This window comes from Trachinotus anak, unplaced genomic scaffold, assembly GCF_046630095.1.
Source record: "Trachinotus anak isolate AG129_WGS33_773 ecotype Australia unplaced genomic scaffold, CSIRO_AGI_Tana_v1 ptg000021l, whole genome shotgun sequence".
Classification (NCBI taxonomy): Eukaryota; Metazoa; Chordata; class Actinopteri; order Carangiformes; family Carangidae; genus Trachinotus; species Trachinotus anak.
This window is the reverse complement of record NW_027273872.1, coordinates 14,625,838-14,647,527: the sequence shown is the minus strand read 5'-3', so window position 1 is coordinate 14,647,527 and position 21,690 is coordinate 14,625,838. Positions and strand designations below refer to the sequence as shown.

Below are 21,690 nucleotides of genomic sequence, written 5' to 3'. Positions count from 1 at the left end.
GTCGACATGCTTTGTGTTTCAGAACGAAACCGCACAGCAGACCAGAGTGGATGGAGAGTTGGCTTTTTGAATAATCCACGTTAAACAGCAGACAGTCTGACATGAGATGAGATCCTGCAACACTTGACTCATCTGTTTACAGAAAGTCAGGCTGAAGATGGCGCATATGCAAAGCTGCATGTACTCACAATCAGAGCATGCTCTCGACCCATTGTGATGACAGTCCGGTTGATGATCCTCAGCAGAGACACGACAATGTCCTGGATATGTTGAAATGTTTCCCCCTGAGAAAAACAGAGACAGAGAGCAGGGAAGAAGAGAACGGCAGAGAGCGAAGCAGATAAACAAAAGATTGTTAGATTTCCTCAGGTGTAAATGCACACGAAAACACACACTCACGCCGCACAGCTCCTGTGCCATTGAAGCAGCGTCCACTCAGGCATAGCGTTTACACTGCATCCTGGGACATCTCTTAACTTTTTCTCTACACAACTTTGGAGACTCTTAAGGTTTTGTTTGTGCAGCCGACACCCCCCCCCCCCCCCCCCCCACACACACACACACACACACACCTCCCCTCCACCCCCCACACCCCCCTCACATGAACTCTCCTCACTGTGAAGACACAGTCCAAAGCCTCACTTCTGAAAGGATGTCTGATCAAATAAAACAAGAAAGAGAATAAAGGTTTCTGAATCTAAAATCTAAAGTCAGTTCAGAAAATGAGCCTCACCAGAACATTCACTGAATTATCTTCAGTGTGGACATTTGAACCAAAAAAAAGGCTTCTGACACGTGACTGTGGATTTTTCTGTGTAAACCTGCTTTCATATTCCCCTCGTATCCTTTCCCTTTGAAGCCATTTTTCTGTCATGTTTCTCTTCCTCCATCTGCTCACAGGGAAACAAAGGGAACAAGATGTATTTAACAGTCTGTCTGTCTTTGTGCTCAGACCTATTCTGAATCAAACTACTCTTTCCTGGCTAAAATATCATTATTATTTGTCACCTGCATGGCCGAGTGTTGTTACACATTAAGACTGGCACCTCAACTAAGGCTGGACCTGCTCTATATGTGCTGAGCCTTCAAACAGGAAGTGTGTGAAGGATTTTATCTGAATTTTTCTGCCATTTTGGTTGTTTAATCCATTGAAAGCAAAAAGAAACTACTAACAATAATTAATATTTGCGACAATATTCATCAAACATGACTACCAATTCTCTTGTAGTAATAAAGATTTTAAAACTTTTTTTTAACATTAGCATATCTCATTTTATAGCATAATCGCTTTCTCTAATAATGCAATTAAGAAGTAAACAATAATTAGCACAGGCATTAGGTCTAATTGGTCTAATTGGCACTTAGATATTGTGATATTTCAAATCAAATATCCCAAAATCAATATTTGATTATATTGTGTGGGGATGACTCTTGGTGAATTAATATAAATGTAAACTGATGATGATGACCTCAAATAAGCTTCACTTTATTGAAATGCAATCTGAAAGCAGTTATCAATACTATGATAACCACATTTCAGATGATGCCAAATCGCATCACAATATCCATATTATTTTCATTTACATCCAAGCTGCACTTGAACTATTCAACCAACCAATATCTGCATTAATGTAACTTTCATCACACAGCAAATGGGGAGGAAAAGGGCTTCAAGTAAAACGGAACATTTAAAGGTTCTGAATGGATATTGTAAATTGACTTTTAATGGCAAACATATCTGAGATGTTGTTCTTATGTTTGATGACCTGTGAAGAGTGCAAGTTAAGAGAAATGGGCTGTGAATAATGACACACATAAACTTAGGACAAAGGCCTCTCTAAGCAAAATATGCACCTTTATAGAGACATAGCTCCATGTACACAGGACACACACACACAGACACACACACAGACACACACACACACACACAGACACAGAAATGGGCTGTGAATAATGACACACATAAACTTAGGACAAAGGCCTCTCTAAGCAAAATATGCACCTTTATAGAGACATAGCTCCATGTACACAGGACACACACACACACACACACACACACACACACACACACACACACACACACAGACACAGACACAGACACAGACACACACGGAAGCTGACTCAGACTTGCCTCTGAGGTAGTAACTCAATGGTGAAGCTGCTACATCCAAACACACCTTTGTATTAGTGCTGCTGGACATATTTGTGTGTGTGCATGCCACCTTGTTAGTATAATCTGACCCAAATGTGTGTGTGAGTGTGTGTGTGTGTCCTTGTATTAGCTGATCAGCAAAGCATAAAAAGGAAGAGTGGAACGTCCAAAAATAGCACAAGTGGGTAAAAAGGGCTCAAGTTCAAAGTTTTAAACACACCATGCTCTCCATCTGTGTGACTTTGTGTTACTGTGTGGATGTGTGTGTGTGTGTGTGTGTGTGTGTGTGTGTGTGTCCTGGCCTGATGGCAGATTATTTGAAGGGCTTGATAAGAATCAGGTAGGCATGATTAAACCATATTAAACGCACTGACTCACAGCCACAGGACACAGGAACGATAAACAACTGTGTAAGTGTGTGTGTCTTTTCTACCTCAGACTACCTCAAAATCAGACACACACACACACACACACTCAGCTAGTTAGGATGAGACGCAGTTAGGATGAGGCGCAACTGAATAAGTCTAAGTCTGTCTGTCTTCTGGAGAGTTTCTCCAAAAGCTGTCTCAGAACAGGAAGATGAGATGAGACCAAATGCTCCTCTCTCTCTCTCTCTCTCTCTCTCTCTCTCTCTCTCTCTCTCTCTCTCTCTCTCTCTCTCTCTCTCTCTCTCTCTCTCTCTCTCTCTCTCTCTCTCTAAGTCGATACTCTGGTCATTTATTCCAAACTGTAGTTGGGCTGCTTTATTATCTCTACTGGCATCATGATACAAAAAAGAAAAACATTGCATTGGGGTGAGGGGAAAGAAGAAAACCAGAAAGCTCTGCTGAGCCATGTCTCTCTGTCTTCCTCTGTTAGCATCCTCCATTTATCACTCACACTCACGCAACCACATACACACACAAAAGGGTACTTAGGAATTCAACACAAACTCTCCCACAGACACGGGCATCTGTCTATCGCGTCATCTTCTCTGCCGTCGCTGTTTGTCTTTCTGAATCTATCTGTGGTGCAGCAACTTAATCAGGCACCACCCACAGAGGAAAAGAGTGATGGGTGAAAAACAACAGAAAAGAGGAGACAGAGGGTAAGTCGGGGAGCCCATCTCCCGTCACCTTCTCCTCTACATCTATTGTTTTTCTTACTTCTTCTACCTATCCACCCCCATACGTACTTCAAATTTCACACTGGCATCTCTTTAGCTCCCTGTATTGTTTGTAAAATCCAGCCACCATATTGTTTATGAAATAAACATTTCCCTCCTCTGTGTGTTTGGCTTCTAACTCTCAGCCCTGCTTTCCCATTCACTTTTTCTTCATCCTTCCTGCATGGCCATGAGCAGTTTTCATTTCTCTGGCCTTTCCGCTCTTGTTTATTTTTACTCTGACAAGTTTAAAAACTACTCCTGCATAGTTTGCTTTTTGGCCAGATAACCCATCTGTATGTTTGTGTGTGTGTGTGTGTGTGTGTTTGTGGCTTTTCCTTAGCAAACAAGAGTGTCTGGGTTTTAGAAAAAGCTGTGCAGTTCGAAGAACGGGAGCCATGTAGAGGTGGTGCAGTCAAGGTTATTTTAAACTGCACTACCTTATGTGGAGTCTTCCATCACAAATACACCAGACTATATAGTTAAATGTGTTCGTATGTGCTTTTCTGTACTGCACTTATAAGTACATTTAGATTCAGAATTAGGAGCCAATTAGTAATACAAGCTTTGTGCTACTGGTCCGAGGTCATCTGACAGCAGACATTAGTCCTCATGTAGTTTGATTTAAAACCTGTATGAGGCTGCACGTCACTGGCTTCGTAGTTTGTACATGACTGTATATGTAGCTGTCATGTCGTCTGGACCCTGGGCCACCTCCTGCTTTTGTTTTTATCCTGCCACAAACTCATCTCAACGCATTAGCTCCACTCCATTCATTACTTCTCTCCCTTCTCTCACTGTCTCTCTTCTCTTGGCTCACGCTTCATTAGTGCTATCCAAATAAATAGAGCTGAAAAAAGTCATACCTTCACTTCAAAGACTCAGCAGGCTGTCAGCAACTTGCAGTAGCAATTAAAAAGCCCTCGGTTGGATACTGGTGTTGTATTTGTTGTGTGTGCATGTGTGTGTGTGTCCTCATTAAAGATGTTTAGTTCGGGAGCTAACTGGATTTTGTATCTATGGACTAACATGCAGCAGCACGCGTGGAACAAAATCAATTCAGTTCTAATTGGTAACGGCCTGCTTCATTGCATGACTGTGTGACTGAAGGCAAAACTGCTGAAGGATATTCACTATACTCCTTAGGAGACAAGTTCCACTGGGGTGGCACAGAGCTCAAAGGTAGTTCACATTCATTCTATGATGCTAGGAATATAAAGAAAATGCCCACTAATATGAGGTCTGGAAAATTTCTCCCTCACATTTCGCAAATAAAGCTTTGGAAGAAGGAGGTATTGTGTTGTTTCAGTGCAAATGATGCTTGATAGTTCAGTCACTCACCAGCCTCTGTTCACTTGTCTGCCTCAAATCGAAGCACTGAGGGTACATTATTGTTATCGTAACAGTTGTGTGGCTGTTTTTATTTCTACCAGACCTGTTCATCTGTCTAGATAAACTCTAAACTGTTGCTGCTGCTTGTTTCTGGCGTCAGAATGACTCACTTGTTATGTCTCAAGTGACCACTTAGGAACTGATTTTGTTTCCTGCTGACATTTGATTGCGTCTGTGGGAAACTGTATGCGGCATTGAGAAAAGGAAAGAAAGAATCTACAAAGGATTGGGATTTCTATTTGCATAGTAACTAAAACTACCCAGAAGAACTTTAAATAAAAGGAGCTGAAAAGAAATAAGAGAAATTAAGTAACATTCTACTGAAAGAAAGAAGAACTTGGTATCTTGCCTCAGGTGGGGGCTGTGATTGGGAGTTGGTTGCGCTGTTTGCAATAACATGGAACACAGTGCTCCTCAGTGTGGTCGAAGAGCTACTGGAAAAATGATTATACTACGTTTTATAAAGTCACGTCGTCATGTGACCTAAGCAGTCAGGTCTTAGTGTGAGCTGTGTCCCAGTTCAGGGGCCATATCCTGCAGAGGACCTGGTCTATGAAGGAGTGGTCCTTCAATAGCTGTTGTAGACTGCGAAGGCTGAGCTGAAATGAGACAGTCTGGACATCTGGCAACCCGTCTTCAAATGCAGTGTCCGAAGGATGCAGCCCCTCAATTGAGACACAATGCATATCGGTGCACATCTCAAGTCATAGTTCACAGCTGTCTACATTGAAACCCCCCAGCTGTCAGCAGGCTCTGTGTGTTTTACTAAAAAGAGATGCTGTGTGTCTCACCACATTGTCCCTGCTGAGGACCTCCAGAATGTTGTTGAGCAGCTCAAGGCTATTTCTCCTCTCATCATGAGGCCCGTCAGCCATACTGGCCAGTGCTCCGCTCAACTCCCGCAGCATCATGGGTAACAACACATCGCGGCACTCTGGAGAAACACAAGCACACAAGTTGAGAGATGACTGGTTGAATAAGCAGACACACGATACTAAAGCAGGCAGATTGTTTTCTCACTGAAGAAAGAAAACTTTTAAATCTGTATAATAAATAGGATAGTGTGAGACAGAGTATGCAAGAGTGATGTTTCATTTACTTCTTTTAGCGAAAGCCTTTAGACATAAGAGATTTAAAAACAAACATCAAAAGGCAAAATATCAAGATTTACTGAAATGTGATTCCTCTCTTAAAAACCTTTCAAAACCTAAACCCTGGACCTTCACAGCAATTGTTGCAACACCTGTGGAGACAGCTGCACCCATACGGCTATGAGTAATGATGCCACTGCGCCCTGATGAAGAAATTCATCCCTAACCCCAGACTGCACAATGGAGTGATATCAATCAAGTGTCTATTTATACTTCCATGCATGTCTGCAGCTGTCTGTCAACCACACAGTCAACACATCAATCACCAGGGTGTAACGTTTCCTCTTTCCCATCTCTGATTAATACCACTCTTCTTTTAATTCATGTGTTATTTTGGTCACGTGTAACACATCGTCAGTAATTCCGCAATAAAAGATAATGGAAAAAAATCCAGGTGGGGGCCAAAAGTCTGAGGAAAATGGTGAAGTGGTCTCAGATTTTTGGACCCCACTGTACATAGTGAAACCTGCTGAACATGAAGCCATCATTTATATTTTATACTATTTACACCTGGTGCTCCACCGCTGTGTAAATCTTTTACAGATCTTAAAGGTTCACAGATCTTCTCTTGGGGGTTGTCCAAAGTCATTCTGGGAATTATAGGAAATCGCTGAAGGACAAACGCAGCAAAAGTACTGTAGTGGAAAGCAAAGTAAAAGCAGACCTGTGTAAAGTGAAGGATGGTGTGGACACCTTTCATAAAGAACATCACTTCCTGAAATCTAAGCCCACTACCAATAATATTCAAGAGAGGATTTTCTTCATATTTTCTAAAGTGTTTTTGAATCTACCATTGATACCCTTAAATGTTATTTGCTATTCAGTAATAAGGTTAACATTAGTACAGTGTCATCCAGATTAGGCAAACAAATCATGAAACAATGTGTTTCCTGCGCACAGTGACTAATTATTATATCATTTTATAGCACAATTGATCCTACTTTTGACAAATGAATAAAACTGATGTAATCTCAACAGGTGTTTGAACAATGACCTATATATAAAAAACTAAAATGAAGGAATAAGAGCCAAATGTGACTCAGCAATTCAACAGAACGACTGAGCTATTAGAAAAAGCTTTCCTTGGATGTTTTCAAAATACTCCATAAACTTGCACATGGTTTGGTGACTGTGTTTCTTTAACATCTGACAATATTCTAAATGGACCGACAAGGAAAGGCTTTTAGAAGCAGTTATTGCTCTCAGCAGTTAGCCTAATAAAACGTCAAATGTTTTACGTGTTTCTGAATTTATTTTCATGCAAAACAAAGAGACAGAAGACTAAGGCTTCCCATGGGGCTGAAAAAAATTCAGAACAAACCCTCCATATGCTCAATAAAACTTTCGAAACTTTTGACTTTAGTGACAACGTGTTGACAACTATGAAACTATGTAATGTTTTATTATTTGATGGTTTTGTAATGAGGCTGGTGATTTGATTAAGCACACTCTGGCAGAAAATTCAAATAAATGATTTTTAAGGAGGCCATTGTTTTAAAATTATTATCTGCTATTGTTTAGAAGTCAGCAAAGCTGTGGCTGAAATGGCAGACATAGTTATAGTCCAAGGCTGAAGTAAATTGATTCAACACTGTTTAGGATGTTGGTCCAGATTATGTTTAAGTCTAATACTGAAAGCTGTTAACATTACATTTACTGTACCTCCACACCACTTTAAATAATTCACGTACAGCAGGCTTGCCTACAAGTATATCTAACTATAGCAGACCTACTTCCACAGAGGCTAATATGGTGCTAATTTTAGCTAGCAGACATAATTAGCATGAACAAGTTTATTGTCAAACAGGTCCTAATTTACGCAATTTGGCCAAGCTGTCTTTGGATTATGGATCACGCTCAAGGTCGAAGCTAAATGTTTAACTGTCAGTACAAATGATGTTCTACACAGTTACAAATATGTATAATAGAAGATAACTTGGATTGCAGTGCGCTCCAACATTAACCGATTGTTCTTATTTTTTCTGTCTTGACCTCTCCCTCTTTTTCCTTCTCCATCTTTCTGCCCTCCCCAGCCTCCCTCACCCCATCCCTCTCTTGTAGCCGCAGGTAGACAGAGCCCATTAAAAGCTCATTTGGGCTGATGCTCGTTAGTTCCATTATTAACTGAGTGAAGCCTACACGCCTGCTGAGTGGGCCCTCATCACAACGCTCACTCCATCACACAAACATGCAGAAAGGACAGGAGGGATAAAAGAGAAAGAGAGAGAGAGTGGAAAACACATGAGTCACCAAATGCCCTCAATGACTCAGAGAAATGGAGGGAGGAGACGGAGGAGACGGAGGAGATAACAGAGGAGGGGCCTGCACAGGTACGCTGGGAAAGATTGGATGACAAACAATAGTTATACAATAGTATCTGAGTGCCATGTGATTAAAATCAATTTAACATAATCTCTAATGTAAAATTTCAGAATTTGTCAGAATTAAACAAGAAACAGAAAGGCCTCCTGGTCTGTGCCCTTTAGAGAGGAAATGGTGTTTTAGATGCTGCCGGCTTTGTATTTTAGTGGAAGCTAAACCTGTTTAATCCATCAAAGCAGAAACTCATCATCTTTTGTCCTTTCAGATAGAGAAAACAATGGCTTGTGTTTTACAGCAATATTGTGGTGTGCGCAAGCTCCAGAATTAATCCATCTGCCTTCTGGGGGCTGAATGTGCCATTAAACCTGTGGAGGGCTTCATGCCCTGGTGAACTGACCCCACAGCCACCTGCTTCTTTATTTCTATTGATCTAAGAAATAAACCCATGTGATATTTCTGGCCGCAACATGGATAAGGACAACAAAGTAAAAGTAGAGAGCAGATGGGGGGTTGAAAGGGTACCCTGTTCTGTGATACACTGTGTGCTTTTTGTTTTTACTGTGTCAGGAGCCTGGCATAATGAAAACATAATGAATAATGAAAACATAACCACGACAGCAAGTTTCAAGGTCTATGCCAACCCTGACCCTATGTGAATGTGCAGGAGCAGTAAACTGACTGAAGCTCCACTTGCTGCACACGAAGGAGTCCAAGTAGAAAATTAACTTTAATGAACATCAGAGGGTTGACAGGCATCTAGCCTTCCTGTCAGGCGTTTTACTCTGAAACACACGTTAAAGATAGGTGTAAGTTGCACTTACTTTGTGGGTATGAGTTTTTTCTTTGTTGTACATGTTAAACCTGATCGGTCTCATTTTGCCTGTTTATCCTTTCAGCCAACACATAAGCTGCCTTCATTGAAAAATGAGGGAGAGAAAGAAGAATCAAAGAAGCGTAAAGGAGAGTTGTTGGACAAAAAACCTTCAAAGAGAAACTGAAATTTTTATTTAATTTTCCTTTTTCATAGTGGCTATTTTCTATATAAAGAAACTTTCAGTCAGGTAGCAGACATCCTCAGACTTTATGCAAGGCACTACAGACAGCTACAAATTCATTGTCCACAGTGACAATCTGTTTGGCTCTGGTCGCGCTTTCTGCCTGCTGACGCCGGCAGACTGTATATTTTCACCCATTTGAATAGTGATGGAAAAACAATGCTTTTTTGAAGACACTATATAACCTGTGCTCTTCTGGGAGCTTGTGTTTGCACAGTAAAACACATTTAATTTAGTCAGCAGCTGCTTTTCATTTTAAAATATAGGAAACCATGAGTATCCTAATAGCTTGTTCATCTCTGACATCCTTCTACTGATCAAGATCTGTCAGGGTTTGTATCATCTGTTTTGATTTTACTAAGGTTCGCCTTCCCTTCAAATTGCTTCAGGAACTCCTGAATATGAGCATCAAAAATGATGAAGTACAGGCTGTCCTGGTAATGCTCCTCCAGACTCTGTGGCTGATAGTCTTCAGTCACTGATGTGGAACAACACCTTTAACTTTGCAGGTAGTTCTTCCTTGCCTGGCCTAGAATAATATCAGGAATGTTAATATCTACTGCTTCAGCCTGAATGGTAGCTTTCTCAGAGACGCCTTTGAACTGCACCATGGTCCTGAGGGCTTTCAGTCTTGTAAGAACACCAGCTACAATGGTGTGCGACTTCCAGGTCTAGGTCACTCTCTAAGAAGGCATTTGAAATACTTGCTATTTCAAGGAATTAGTGTTGGCTCTGGGGACTGCACTTCAACCCCTGTCAAAAAAAAAAAAATGTGGGCATTTTTACCAACACAGGGATATGCATAAAAAATCCTTGCACAAATGAGTACATTCTCTTCCTCTCTAAAAACAAACTACGCGTCCTCACGGTGGATCACATCAGTGGTCCAATTAAAGACGATGGATGTCTCCTGCATTTTCTTCTTGGACTTTTTAAAAACAAATATTGTCCTCAGATGTGCTCTTGCATCATATTGCGAGTGGAGCCAACTGAGGTCTTTTTAGTGTGATTTCTCGACTGACTCGAAATAAACCTTAAGAGTACTATCATACTGACTGAGTATGGCTGAGTAGTTTAACTATCTGTACAAAGTTGACCTTATTTGAGCTATGAGAGCTTTCATTGTCACTGTGAAAAGCAGTGGCTTCCTGAGGAAATACACTTGATACCTCGGCACAAATGCTGGATCTGACAGATCTGTTTGTCCTGCTGGTGGCTGTCTTTCCCTCTTGTGTTTGTCTCACTGTCTACATCTGTTATTTCCATTTCTTGTGGTCCCTGGTCTTTCTTGTGTAATGCTTAGCTTATTTTTTTTTTTTTTTACTCTTTATTGACCCTATACATTTCCTTCCACACCTTTCCTCTATATTCACATTTCTTGTCTTTCTGTCACAACAAGAAAACAGTACTATTCTCTCAGGTAAAACATACTGTGTATCTCATCTTCTCAGTGAATATGCAACAGTACTATCTGTGCTATGTGCTCCACATCCACTCTGGCTTCAGCCTCTTAGTAGAACTTCCTTTCAGGCTGCATACAAATCCTGCCTCCTTCACCAGGATTGGCAGAGTCTAGCTCCAGTCATGGCCATAATCCTATAACCTTAAACCAGTTTTGCAGAGGTCTGTTTGGCGCAGTTTTGTAACGAAGCAGCCTAAAAGGAAATGCTGCTGGAGAAGCTCAACTAAGGGTGGGGATGTGTGTCTGTGTGTGGGAAAAAAGGAACTTTGACTGATTCAGCATTTTTCTAGTTGTCGATTAACAAATGTAAATAAAAAATAAACATAACATTTACAACCTGCTGGACAAGACAAAGTTCAGCATAGACACACACACACACACACACACACACCTCCATGCAAACATGTATTTCTATGTTCCACTTGCCTGTGTGATTTAGTTACATGTTTTGTGCTATAGCCTGCGGTGCAACAGTGCAGTAAATCAATTCACCGTGCCGCGGAAGAAAGCTTCACCAACAGGCACTCACACACAAATGGAAATCAAGGTCTTGGGTAAAACATCAGGATGCATTTTAACTTGTCCTCATCTAGTTTTCACTTTGCAGACACACACACTTGCTTAAAGAAACAGAAATACACACAGGTGCTGCCGCACACCACACAGCATATTCAAAACCTCCACAAACACAGCCTTCAAGTACTCATCTATATTCAATTCAAAATGTCTATTTATTCTGGGCGTAATCTCAACCTTTGATTATTAATACAAATGCGTGTCTATGTGCCCAAGTGTGAATGGTCCTTTTTGTGTCTGATTTGGTGCTTCATCACTATTTGATATATAAGAGCTGGAATCTTTTTGTGCCTGTGTGAGAGTGCGGGTGTGTTTGGGTTACCAAGTCTGTGAGAGTAGACTGCCGCCAGTGCTGGCAAGCCACCACACAGACAGCAGCTTTGATGGCTCAGCAGCCAGCTCATCCCTTCTCCGTTCCATTTTTTTCATTTGACAGCCAAGCACAATAAACTATAGCACATGATAATGAGACGCAATCTCAGTTTCTAAGAGGCATGTAAATCTGTGGTGTCTTCCTCTGTCTCTCCATCCCTCTCTCTTTGGTTGTCGTCCCTTGCTTTTGGGAAGATAGAGTGATAGAAAAGATGATAATGAGGAGGTTTGGAGGCGCAATGACAAGTAAATCTTCTGCACCGAGAGGGGGGCTGGGACCAAGCCAACTGTCTCCCTGCTTTGCTGATGACTAAATGTCTCTCTCAGCAGGTTTTTCATTTCTCCATGTCACTGTGGATGTCTCCTCTCATTCACTCTCCCTCCATCTTTCATTTGTCTTCCTGCCCCCTTGCTCACTTTTCCCCTTGTTCCATCTTTAAACCCCATCAGTTATAAAGTCCTGCATTTTCTGTTTGTATTTGGGTTGTACCCGTATGTCCACACTGGTAAAGCCTGTATCTGCTCTTTTCAATTATTTTTGTATTTGTTCAGATTTAATACTCCGCAAACCTTTATTCTTATTATATTGTATTCAATCTGTATGTCCACACTTCTCCTTTATTTATTTATTTTTTAAATATATTTGACATGCATGGTGTGTAAAAGCAAGAAAGCTGTCTCAAAATGGTTTTGTAGGATAATATTTGTTTTATGCAGAAATGCATAAAATTCTTTTGCCTGTGTGAATGAGTGCTCTCCTGAAAGTATGGGCCAATGAGTTACAGATGATAGAGTGCACTAGTGACTGATGGTGATGTCTGAAAGTGCATTTTTCAATGTGAGTTTTGCCATGATGCTGATAAGACCTGGCACAGAACAAGTACTGTCAGCAAAAGCAAAAGTAAACACAATCGCAGTAAAGGGTGCTGTCTTGAGTATAATTGCTTTCTTCATGTTTCTCTTTCTCTTCAAGTATAAAACTGTTCACGCACACGCACACAAAAACACAAAAACTTGCTGTAACAAGAAATTGAGAACAGAACTGGACCTGTTTGTCATGTTTACCACTAAAACAAAAAAAATTGTTACAAAGATAACGACTACTAGATCCTACTGCTACTCTCTTCAGATACTCCCTTATTTGTTTGCGGCTGCTGAAAGATGCTTTATTTATTTCCCCTGTTTCAAATGGCGTGTAAATGATCTCTCCCTCTCTTTCCACCTGTCTTAGTGACTCTGTATGAGTCACCCACTAATTACCAGCCCTCATCTCCGCCTTCCTCCTCCGCTCCATCTTCCACATGAATATTAAATTGATCGACCAATTAGTCTGTTGGTAGTATTCGTTGGTTGGTACAGAGTTTTGATCAATTTGACTGTGGCAGATCAATGGTGGATGAATGCCTTGCGGTGAACCATCTCGCTGCTTTGACTGATGGGCAGACTTATCCCCAATGTTCTCTAATAGGAGAGTGCTATATCACAAAGCTGCTGGCGCTGGTAAAGCCTGTATCTGATCTCAGCTTTAACATTCTTTTTGCATTTGTTCAAATTCAATACTCTGCAAATCTTTATTCTTATTTCATTATTATATTATCTTCAATCTACTCTATTGTTGCTGTAATTTGTCAGAATATTTTCAATGACATGCACTTCACCTGTTATCACTGCTGTTGTATAATGACCCACAGTCCCAAAGGGGATCATTAAGATTTAAGCCGTTCCAGAATGATACTGTAGCTGTAGAAACCAGCTATTGACAGCACCAAGCTGTTCTGTCAGGTTGCTCCTGTCTCTAGTTAACATTAAAGCATCTGTACTAAACAAATTAAAGGCTAAGTGTGTTGATACACCGACCATTACGTCCCTCCACTGTCCTTGTCTGTATTCATTTTCCAATGAGATCACCCCACAGACACGAGCATGATCAGAATATAAATGAGATGGAGAGAGACTGCGAGACAGAGGCATTTCCCAAAATGATTAAACTCCATTCACTTTGCTCAATTAGTCTCATCCATCCCTCACTGTTTTATCTACAACCTCCCAAACGGCACCTCTGAATGGGAGCAGCTCTTACCTCAGTGTCTCTCATCAAGCTTCAGCTATTTTGGGTCAGCCGGTACAACAACAGTTAAAAATCATTTGTGGCAGATGGCTCCTCTGCTGTCAAACACCAAAACACACACACATATAAACACACACATCAATTCTTGGACCCAGTTTACATTGATAATGCTCTGACAGGTACAGCAAGCAGTATTTGCTGGGTGGTCGTGAGCATGATCTCACTGCATTTACAGTCTGATGTGACATTAACCGTAATGCGATGTAACACATCTTGAAATAATAGAAGAGAAGAGAAGAGAAGAGAAGAGAAGAGAAGAGAAGAGAAGAGAAGAGAAGAGAAGAGAAGAGAAGAGAAGAGAAGGGAGGAGAAGAAAAGAGAGGAGAGGAGAGGTGTGCAGTAAACAAACCTACTTCTCCTCACATGCAGCAGAACAGAGAGAAGCACTTTGAGACAGCCTGAGGGGACATGGAGGCCGACTATTATGTTTTTTATGACTCACATGCCTGTCTCTTAATATGTCTATAACTAAGGATATAGCATATGGGCACATGGGCACTTACTGGATCACCAAACAGCCTGTTACACACACATGGACACACACATACACACACACACACACACTGACACACACTCACACACCCTGAGCTGCAGTAAAGCTGACAGCTTTGACATCATAGCTCAACCAGCTGCTTCGAGAATGGCTAGAAGAAATGCACGACAAACACAGGTTTCTTGTGGTGCATGCAAACACACTTCCCCTCAGGGTAGCAAATCACACACAACACTGGCTTTTTTCATCTGCTTTTAAAAGAAATTTTAGTTGAAGTAAGCTATTAACTCAGCCTAATCTTAATTTAGACCACATATCTGGATTCAGAGCCCCATCGTGCTTGGTTTCATAGTCAAATCTTTGTCATTTGAAGCCCTCTGAGAAGTCAGATCTAGAAAACCACATTCACTACCATCAGAACTAGGGCCTAAAGTGACCTGGCACTAATGCTGATTGGCAAAGAATGTGTGGACAAGCGAGATCACTCAGCACTGATTAAATCCTGACGATAATAACTGTACAGTACATCACTCATCCATAATGATCAAGCACTGACATGCATCTGTTAAGTAATCACAGCAGGGGAAATATAGACATGGGTGTGAGTAATGTCAACAATACTGTATAATGCGTTGCGGTAAAAAGGGAGCAATCTAAGTAATGAGCTTTGTGCTGTTTAAATGGATTGATATGATAATTTAAAAGAAAAAGTACACGGGCAGTTTTTCTGATTTTCTGCATTATGGGTTTTTTCTATGCCATGTTCTAGACGTGCCCAGCTGTAACAATTAATCTTACAAGAACATTACACCAAAGCACATGGGGTTTCCTTAAATCTGTTTAATATGTACGACAAGGCAGGTGACATGACTGCAGTCTTTTCTCCAGCTGTACAGATGGAGGAGGGGAGATAGCAGCATGGCAGGGAACATATAAGGGGTTAGTGGATTGAATCAGGGACTTTGAGCAGCTTTGGGAAAATGGGTGGGCAAACAAAATGACAGACTCATCCCTCTGTCCCTCTGCTCTTTGCTCTCCCTGATCTCTTGTCCTTTTTTTCCCCCCTTTATCAGCGTTGATGCTCTCAATCTGTCACAGTGATTGCCTGATGGCATTATAATTTGCCTAAATTGAGCTATAATGCGCCTCGTAAATTTAATTTTGTCTCAAAACCAGATTAACCCATAAGACAGGATGCACATGTGTATGTGTGCATGTGGGCCAGCATGTGCATATATGCGCAATGTGTGTGTCTGTGTGTGTATACAGTATGTGCTTGCCAAGAGCCTTAATCCCAGGAGCGTATGCTGAATAAATCAGGAGTACTTTTGAGTGGAAAAAAGAAGGAGAATCCAATCCCTTCAAACACTGCCCATGGATGCAAATAGACATGAGAAAGCCATGCCCATGGACAGAAAAACTCACACACACACACACACATTCATTTCAAATCAGGGTCAGAGAAAAATTACTATACGTGACCTCATTACAGTCACAAGTAGCATCTGCTTTCCTGCTGACTGACAGCAAAAAATAAAATAACATTTTTATTTTATTTTTTTTAAACAACCTTACATGCAAGTATGTGGCAATCTTACACACCATATGGTAGTTGAGGACTTGTTGTTTGACTTTGACCAAATTTTTTTTTTTTTTTTTTTTTTTTTTGAAAGAGGAGAAGATTTAAACCAATTTTCATTTGGATTTTATGTCCTCACACACCATAAAGTTTTTCTGCTGAAAGAAGATATAGTTTACAGTGTGTATGTGTAAACATAGTTTACAGTAAACAATGTTGCAACAACAACCGCCCAGAAAATCTGGTGTGAGGAAAACACTGTGGCACAAACACACACGCTCAGTATGGACTACCAACTAGGTTACAAACTAAATAGAAAAACAGGGAATGGTTAAAATGCAGAGTAGCTGCATTACAGTTACTTTCATAACCCAATTATCACCCAGACTTCTGTGTTATTGACTTTTGAATCTGTATCTTATTTCCAAACAGAGGCTAATGATACCACAGATTTTTTTTAAATACAGTAATAAAGCAAAAATAATGTTTTGTAAGATTGTTCGTTCTCACTCTATCAGACATGAGCATGCAAGTGATCTCCTGTCTCGAATTGACACACACACTGACACACACACACACAAAACCACAGCCTTCCATCATAACCTCTCCCACACTGTCAGTGGCTTGACATTTTTCCCTAGAGAGGGAGCTTGGCAGGCCTCCTCAGACAGACAGTCAGACAGACAGGTAGGGTTATTAAATATGTATTGCAGTGCAGTGATAGGACACCGGGGACCATTAGCCATTATAAATATGTAATTTAGCTCTGCTGCGTATTTCAGCCTCCTGGACAAATGGCACCATAGCATACAAGCCCTCTGATTAGCATCCCAATGCTAAAATGCATCTCAATTAGACCGTGTGTCAGCTCTTATTTGGTGAGGCAGGGATGGAGATGGAATGGACCAATGTATAAATGAATGAATAAATAAATAAGCACTGTGCCGGGGGATGAGGGAAGAGGAGGGTAGATGAGGGGCTAGGTGTCACTGACCAACAACATGTGGTGCAGGTTTGCTAACAGATGCAGTGTGAGCAGGCCTTAAACTTTAATCACTTTTGGAGCGTTTCATAGAAAAACAAGGCAACTCTTTTTTTCTCTCTTTCTCTCTTCCACAAACTTATTTTTTCACTCTCCCCAAGCTACTTTGTTTTCACTCAGCACCACCATCTACTTGTTCTTTCTTCTCTCTTTATCTTTCTCAAATCCCTTGTTCCCTGTTTTTCAACCACCCTTTGTCTCTTATCTATTTCTCTACCATCCATCTTTCCTATCCATTTATTTATCCCTCTGCCCTGTCCCTCCTTTTCCCAATCATCATGTCATCCCCTTTTCTTCTCCCTTTACAAGTCTCTATTCCAATTTTCTTTTCCAAATAATCTTCCATTCTTCTCTTTCTGTCTCCCTCTTTTGCACATAGTTTTCTCTGATTTGCTTTTTCTCACCCTCTGTTTATTCTTATCTCCACGGACTGTCCGCTGCCTCTACCTCGCTCCGTCTCCGTCACTTTGAATTTGAAGTGTTTAAAAGGAGACATTCAATATTTCATAAATGGCAAACACTCAAAATGACTTGAATGAATTCAGAACACCTCATGGGCTACGACTGGAGGTACAAGCAAAAGATTGCTGTAGGGCAGTCATCTGTTTATCACATACAGACAGATCTTTGTCTGCATAAATTGATATGTAGCATTTTGGCATGATATTCTACTTTTCTTTGGTCTTTCTTTCTTTATCCTGGACTCTCTTTTTATGCCTGTCGTTCTCATCCCTCTCTCTCTCCAGTTACTTTCATTGCTTTCTTCGCTCTCTCCCTCCTTTCCCGGTGACAGAGTGTGACTCTAAGTGTGTTGACAGCCAGCCAGAGGGCCGAGCCTGTCGTTTCAGACCCTGGGGAATCAATCATTGGAGCCAGGATCAATACCAAAGGACCGTATCCTGTGTCAGCTACCGACCTGGCTGGCAGCAACTGACTGATGAGCGGGCCCTTTGTTACATTGGGCAAAAACAATATTCCAACCAGTGCACACACCTATTAAGCATGCACCACTGCACAGACACTGAAATGCAGAAATACACTAACACCCAGATACAGTGTCACCAGTCACTCTGAAACAGATACATATAAATGTGTTTGCAGTTTGTGCATGAGAATGCATTCATGCACACATGGAACAGTGTCAGTGTCGTGGACTGAATCTGTCTAGCACAGCCCAGCATGCATGCGGTATCAGACTAGACCCACTCAGACCGATTTCTGCCTCAAACTAAATTTGGTCCACCACAATCTCTCACAGTCTACTTCCAATTCTTCAGTTTGCACTGCAGACACCCATTTATGGGTCTCCTCATCCAGTCTATATTATACAGCAGCACTACATTAGCCCACTCTATCCATCACTGTGTGATCCTCTGCAGGGGAAACCACCACTTATCAGCCCACTACAAGCAAATTAGACAGATATAATAGGTCTGAACAGAGGCAGGGGGTGGACTCACATTGGTGAGGAGTGTGCCATCACAACACTGATGCACTTTAAAGGTACCACTCAGACAAAAATCAGGTGTCCCTGGCAATTATGCCAAATCTAGTGAAAATAATTTAAAAGTAGAGTAGGCCTGCTGTGAGAAGTGACACATTAATGACAGTGAAACTGCAGCGTTCTGAAAACACTTCCACAAACATTAGGAGCTCTGAATACATCTTCTCCTCTGGTAGATGGCTGCACAGGTATCACCTGTGACATTAATATGGATAAAACTTATCCTTTTCTGTATTCAGGACCAATACCTACTGAGCCGTGAGCAGTGTTCTCACTTCACTGTTTGCAATAAGGTTCATGGACATTTTCAGTGTGGGTGGAGAGGGAATGTCAACACCACAAGGACAAATGAAAACTAACAAATACTTGTTCAGGTTGATGTTATTTTAGCCTCAAGACTGTTTCTCTCAACAAGAGTGACTTGAAGTGACCTTTTCCATCAGTGGAGGTGAACATTAATAGGTGACACTTGTGCTGATTGTAATAAGATGGTAGCTGACTGGGGTCCATTGCACTAATTGTAATGTCAGTGGAGGTGAACATAGCAGCACTTTAATTGTATTGTATGTTACAGCAACACCATCAAATATCCATATTGTTTTCTTTATCTCCACAGAAAATAGCCCCCGAGGTAGACTGTTTGGAAAACTACAACACAAATATCGATGTCATTTTAAGATTGCCTTATCTTTTACTTTTTAATCTAAAAAGAATCTAATAAATACGGTAACATCGGATTAGAAATTCAAAAAAAAAAAAATGTCATTATGTAAGTTGTTAGGTCAGGTCAATTCTATATAATTAAAATTGACTTGACTTGAATGTGCGGGTGCATTTCAGTAAAGCAAATTAAAAAATAAATGTATAAACATCAGTATGTCCTTTAACCATTTGGCTGATGCTTTTATCCAGAGTACATTACTAGATCGCCCCGGTGGAGAATCGTACATTACACTTGTGTTAGCAGCACACTTTATCCACTGTGTTGTATCAAGATAAAACCTTTAGAGCAAAGAACACCCTTACTAGTTGTAAAGTACAGTGGGAGCAGCTGTCTGCCCAGTCCTGCTGCAGAGCTAGAATTACTCACTATATAACAGACCTTTTAAGCAAGAAGCAGCTAATGCTCTGTAGGATTTCACACAGAATGGTTTGTGCACATCCGCAACTGGTTCTTCACACAAGCGTTAAGTCCACTATTAGTTAGATCAGCACTTAGGCCTGCAACTGGAAAAATGTGCACACCTTGTCTCTGGAAGAGTTGGCTGCTGACAATTTCAGTCATGGAGGCCACCTTCTGTTTCTGGAGCTTCTCAGGGGGGATGCAGGAATAAAAGTCATGCAGCAACTGACTGCGGAGAGAAAGCAAAGGGGAGGTGGAATAAATAATCAGCAAGATCATTACAGGGGAAGAGCAACAGATGTGTTTTCTTGAAAATGAGCACAATAAATATTCAAGAGTAATTTTCTACAGATTATTGCATGTGTATTGAATTTTAACAACAACAAAAAAAAATCTCCCACTCTGATTATTCCCACCAGCATGTAACTAATTCAAAGTTTGCCTTTGTAAGTCAAGCTTTAAATGTCAAGTTTATAAAAATATGCAACCACTAAAAGCAGCAGTTGTATCTGAGTGCACCAAAGGTATGAGCAGAGCAGAACATGCTGCAAGAAAACAAACGAGCCAAAGTACAAACATGCTTTAATACACAGGTTTGACTCATCCCCTGCCCCAAATTACATTTTAGAATAATTAAACAGGCTGGTTGCAAGCCGTAATGCCACTTAGGAAGATTGAATGCTCCAAACATGGTGAACCCTCTGTCTTTTTTTTTTTTTTTTTTTCTCAGCTTGTCCTTGTCTCCTTAAATTCTGCCACATGTAGCAATTTCAATAATGGCATAAAAGAATAAAAGACACCACCTTCCGCTCCAAAACCCAAACACAACTAAAAAGTTTGTATGGACTTTTGAAGTGCATAAGCTGGCACGTGGACAGGCTGGGGAACAGAGGCTCAGTGCAGACTTATCGGGCCCACTAATCATCTGAGCTGAATCTAATTAAAACCCAAAATGTCATCCTATACCCTGTGGACATGCAAAGGACACAGAGAGCAAACAATACACATCCATAGGTGACAATGTTTGTGCTTGGACCACACTGCGGATTGCACTACAAGTGAGTTTACAAGGTGTAGGCATGTGACCATTCAGGAGATGAGACAAAGACTTCGATGTCCACCTCATGCACTGTGATTGTAATTCACACAGTTTGCTTTTGGAAACTCTGCCCAAGGCAATTCTGATCAGGAATGCAATGGGGACCTTACTTTCAAGTTCAGATGACTCGGCTATGTTTGTGCAAGTCTGTGTGTGTGCGCAGTTGTGTGTACGGGAGCACTGGAGACAGACAGTGAGGGTGCGTGAAAGTGTGTGAATGAGAGAGAAAATGAATGACAGAAAGTGAGAATACGTGCACTGATTTCTAACTCTCTGCCCCTCGTTAGCTTTCTGCTGGTGCATGTGTGTGTTTGTATTTGAGTGTGTCTGTGCGGCAGGTGTTACAGGTATCACCTCTGTGACACAATGTTGACATGGAGCCACTCGAATGACTGAACCAGCAGATGTGGATAATCCGCAAACACACAGACACACACACACACACGGACACACAAAACCACACGTAGGTCACAGAAAGGTGAAAAGAGAAATTATGAGGATGAGGGTGTTTGAAATTGAGTGCGGCAAGTCTAGAAAATACCAATTAACATCTTTTTTCTATGAAGTAATAAGGTCAGTTCAAGACAATGGATCTATGTTTGGTTGTGGGATAGTTAGAGGACAAATAAAGTGCGTGTTTGACAAAGTTTGAAAAAATCTACCACCTGGAGAAGTATGGACACTGAGGTCATTTCCTGGGCTAAACAGTATATTGTAAGTTTGATTCAGGGTCAAGGAGAGGTTAAACAAGTCATTCCAAGTCGTTTTGCTGCTCAAATGGGTTTTGTTTGATGGTTTCGGTGAAATTGTCAGTTCACTCAGGGGCACATGGAGGAGCTGCAGAGTGTGTTTGAGTGTGTGTCCTTGTGCATATGTCAGTTTGATGAGATTTTTATCACCTGATAAAGAAAGTAAGGTTTGACCAGGATAGAGAGTGTGGGGGACAGAAGGATGGGGGTCACTGAACAGAGCCAAGAGGAAAACTTGAGCTGAGCTCCATATATCCTCTCTGTCAGTTTCCCTGAATGAGACCAGAGATAAGGTGATTGTGATTGTGATTGCCTGTGTGTGTGTGTGTGTGTGTGTGAGAGTGTGT

General features: G+C 41.1%; 1 protein-coding gene across 2 annotated transcripts in view; it reads right to left on the bottom strand.

Annotated features, from left to right (window-relative positions):
- The window catches only part of dock2-like (dedicator of cytokinesis protein 2), a 95,112-nt gene that overhangs the window by 48,753 nt on the left and 24,669 nt on the right, over positions 1-21,690 (bottom strand). For both annotated transcript variants that reach the window (XM_071506921.1, XM_071506920.1), the window contains exons 24-26: positions 19,618-19,724; positions 5,480-5,622; positions 189-284 (exon numbers count right to left, since the gene is read on the bottom strand). In XM_071506921.1, coding sequence (XP_071363022.1) covers positions 189-284; positions 5,480-5,622; positions 19,618-19,724 — 346 coding nt within the window. The remainder of the gene's footprint in view (positions 1-188; positions 285-5,479; positions 5,623-19,617; positions 19,725-21,690) is intronic.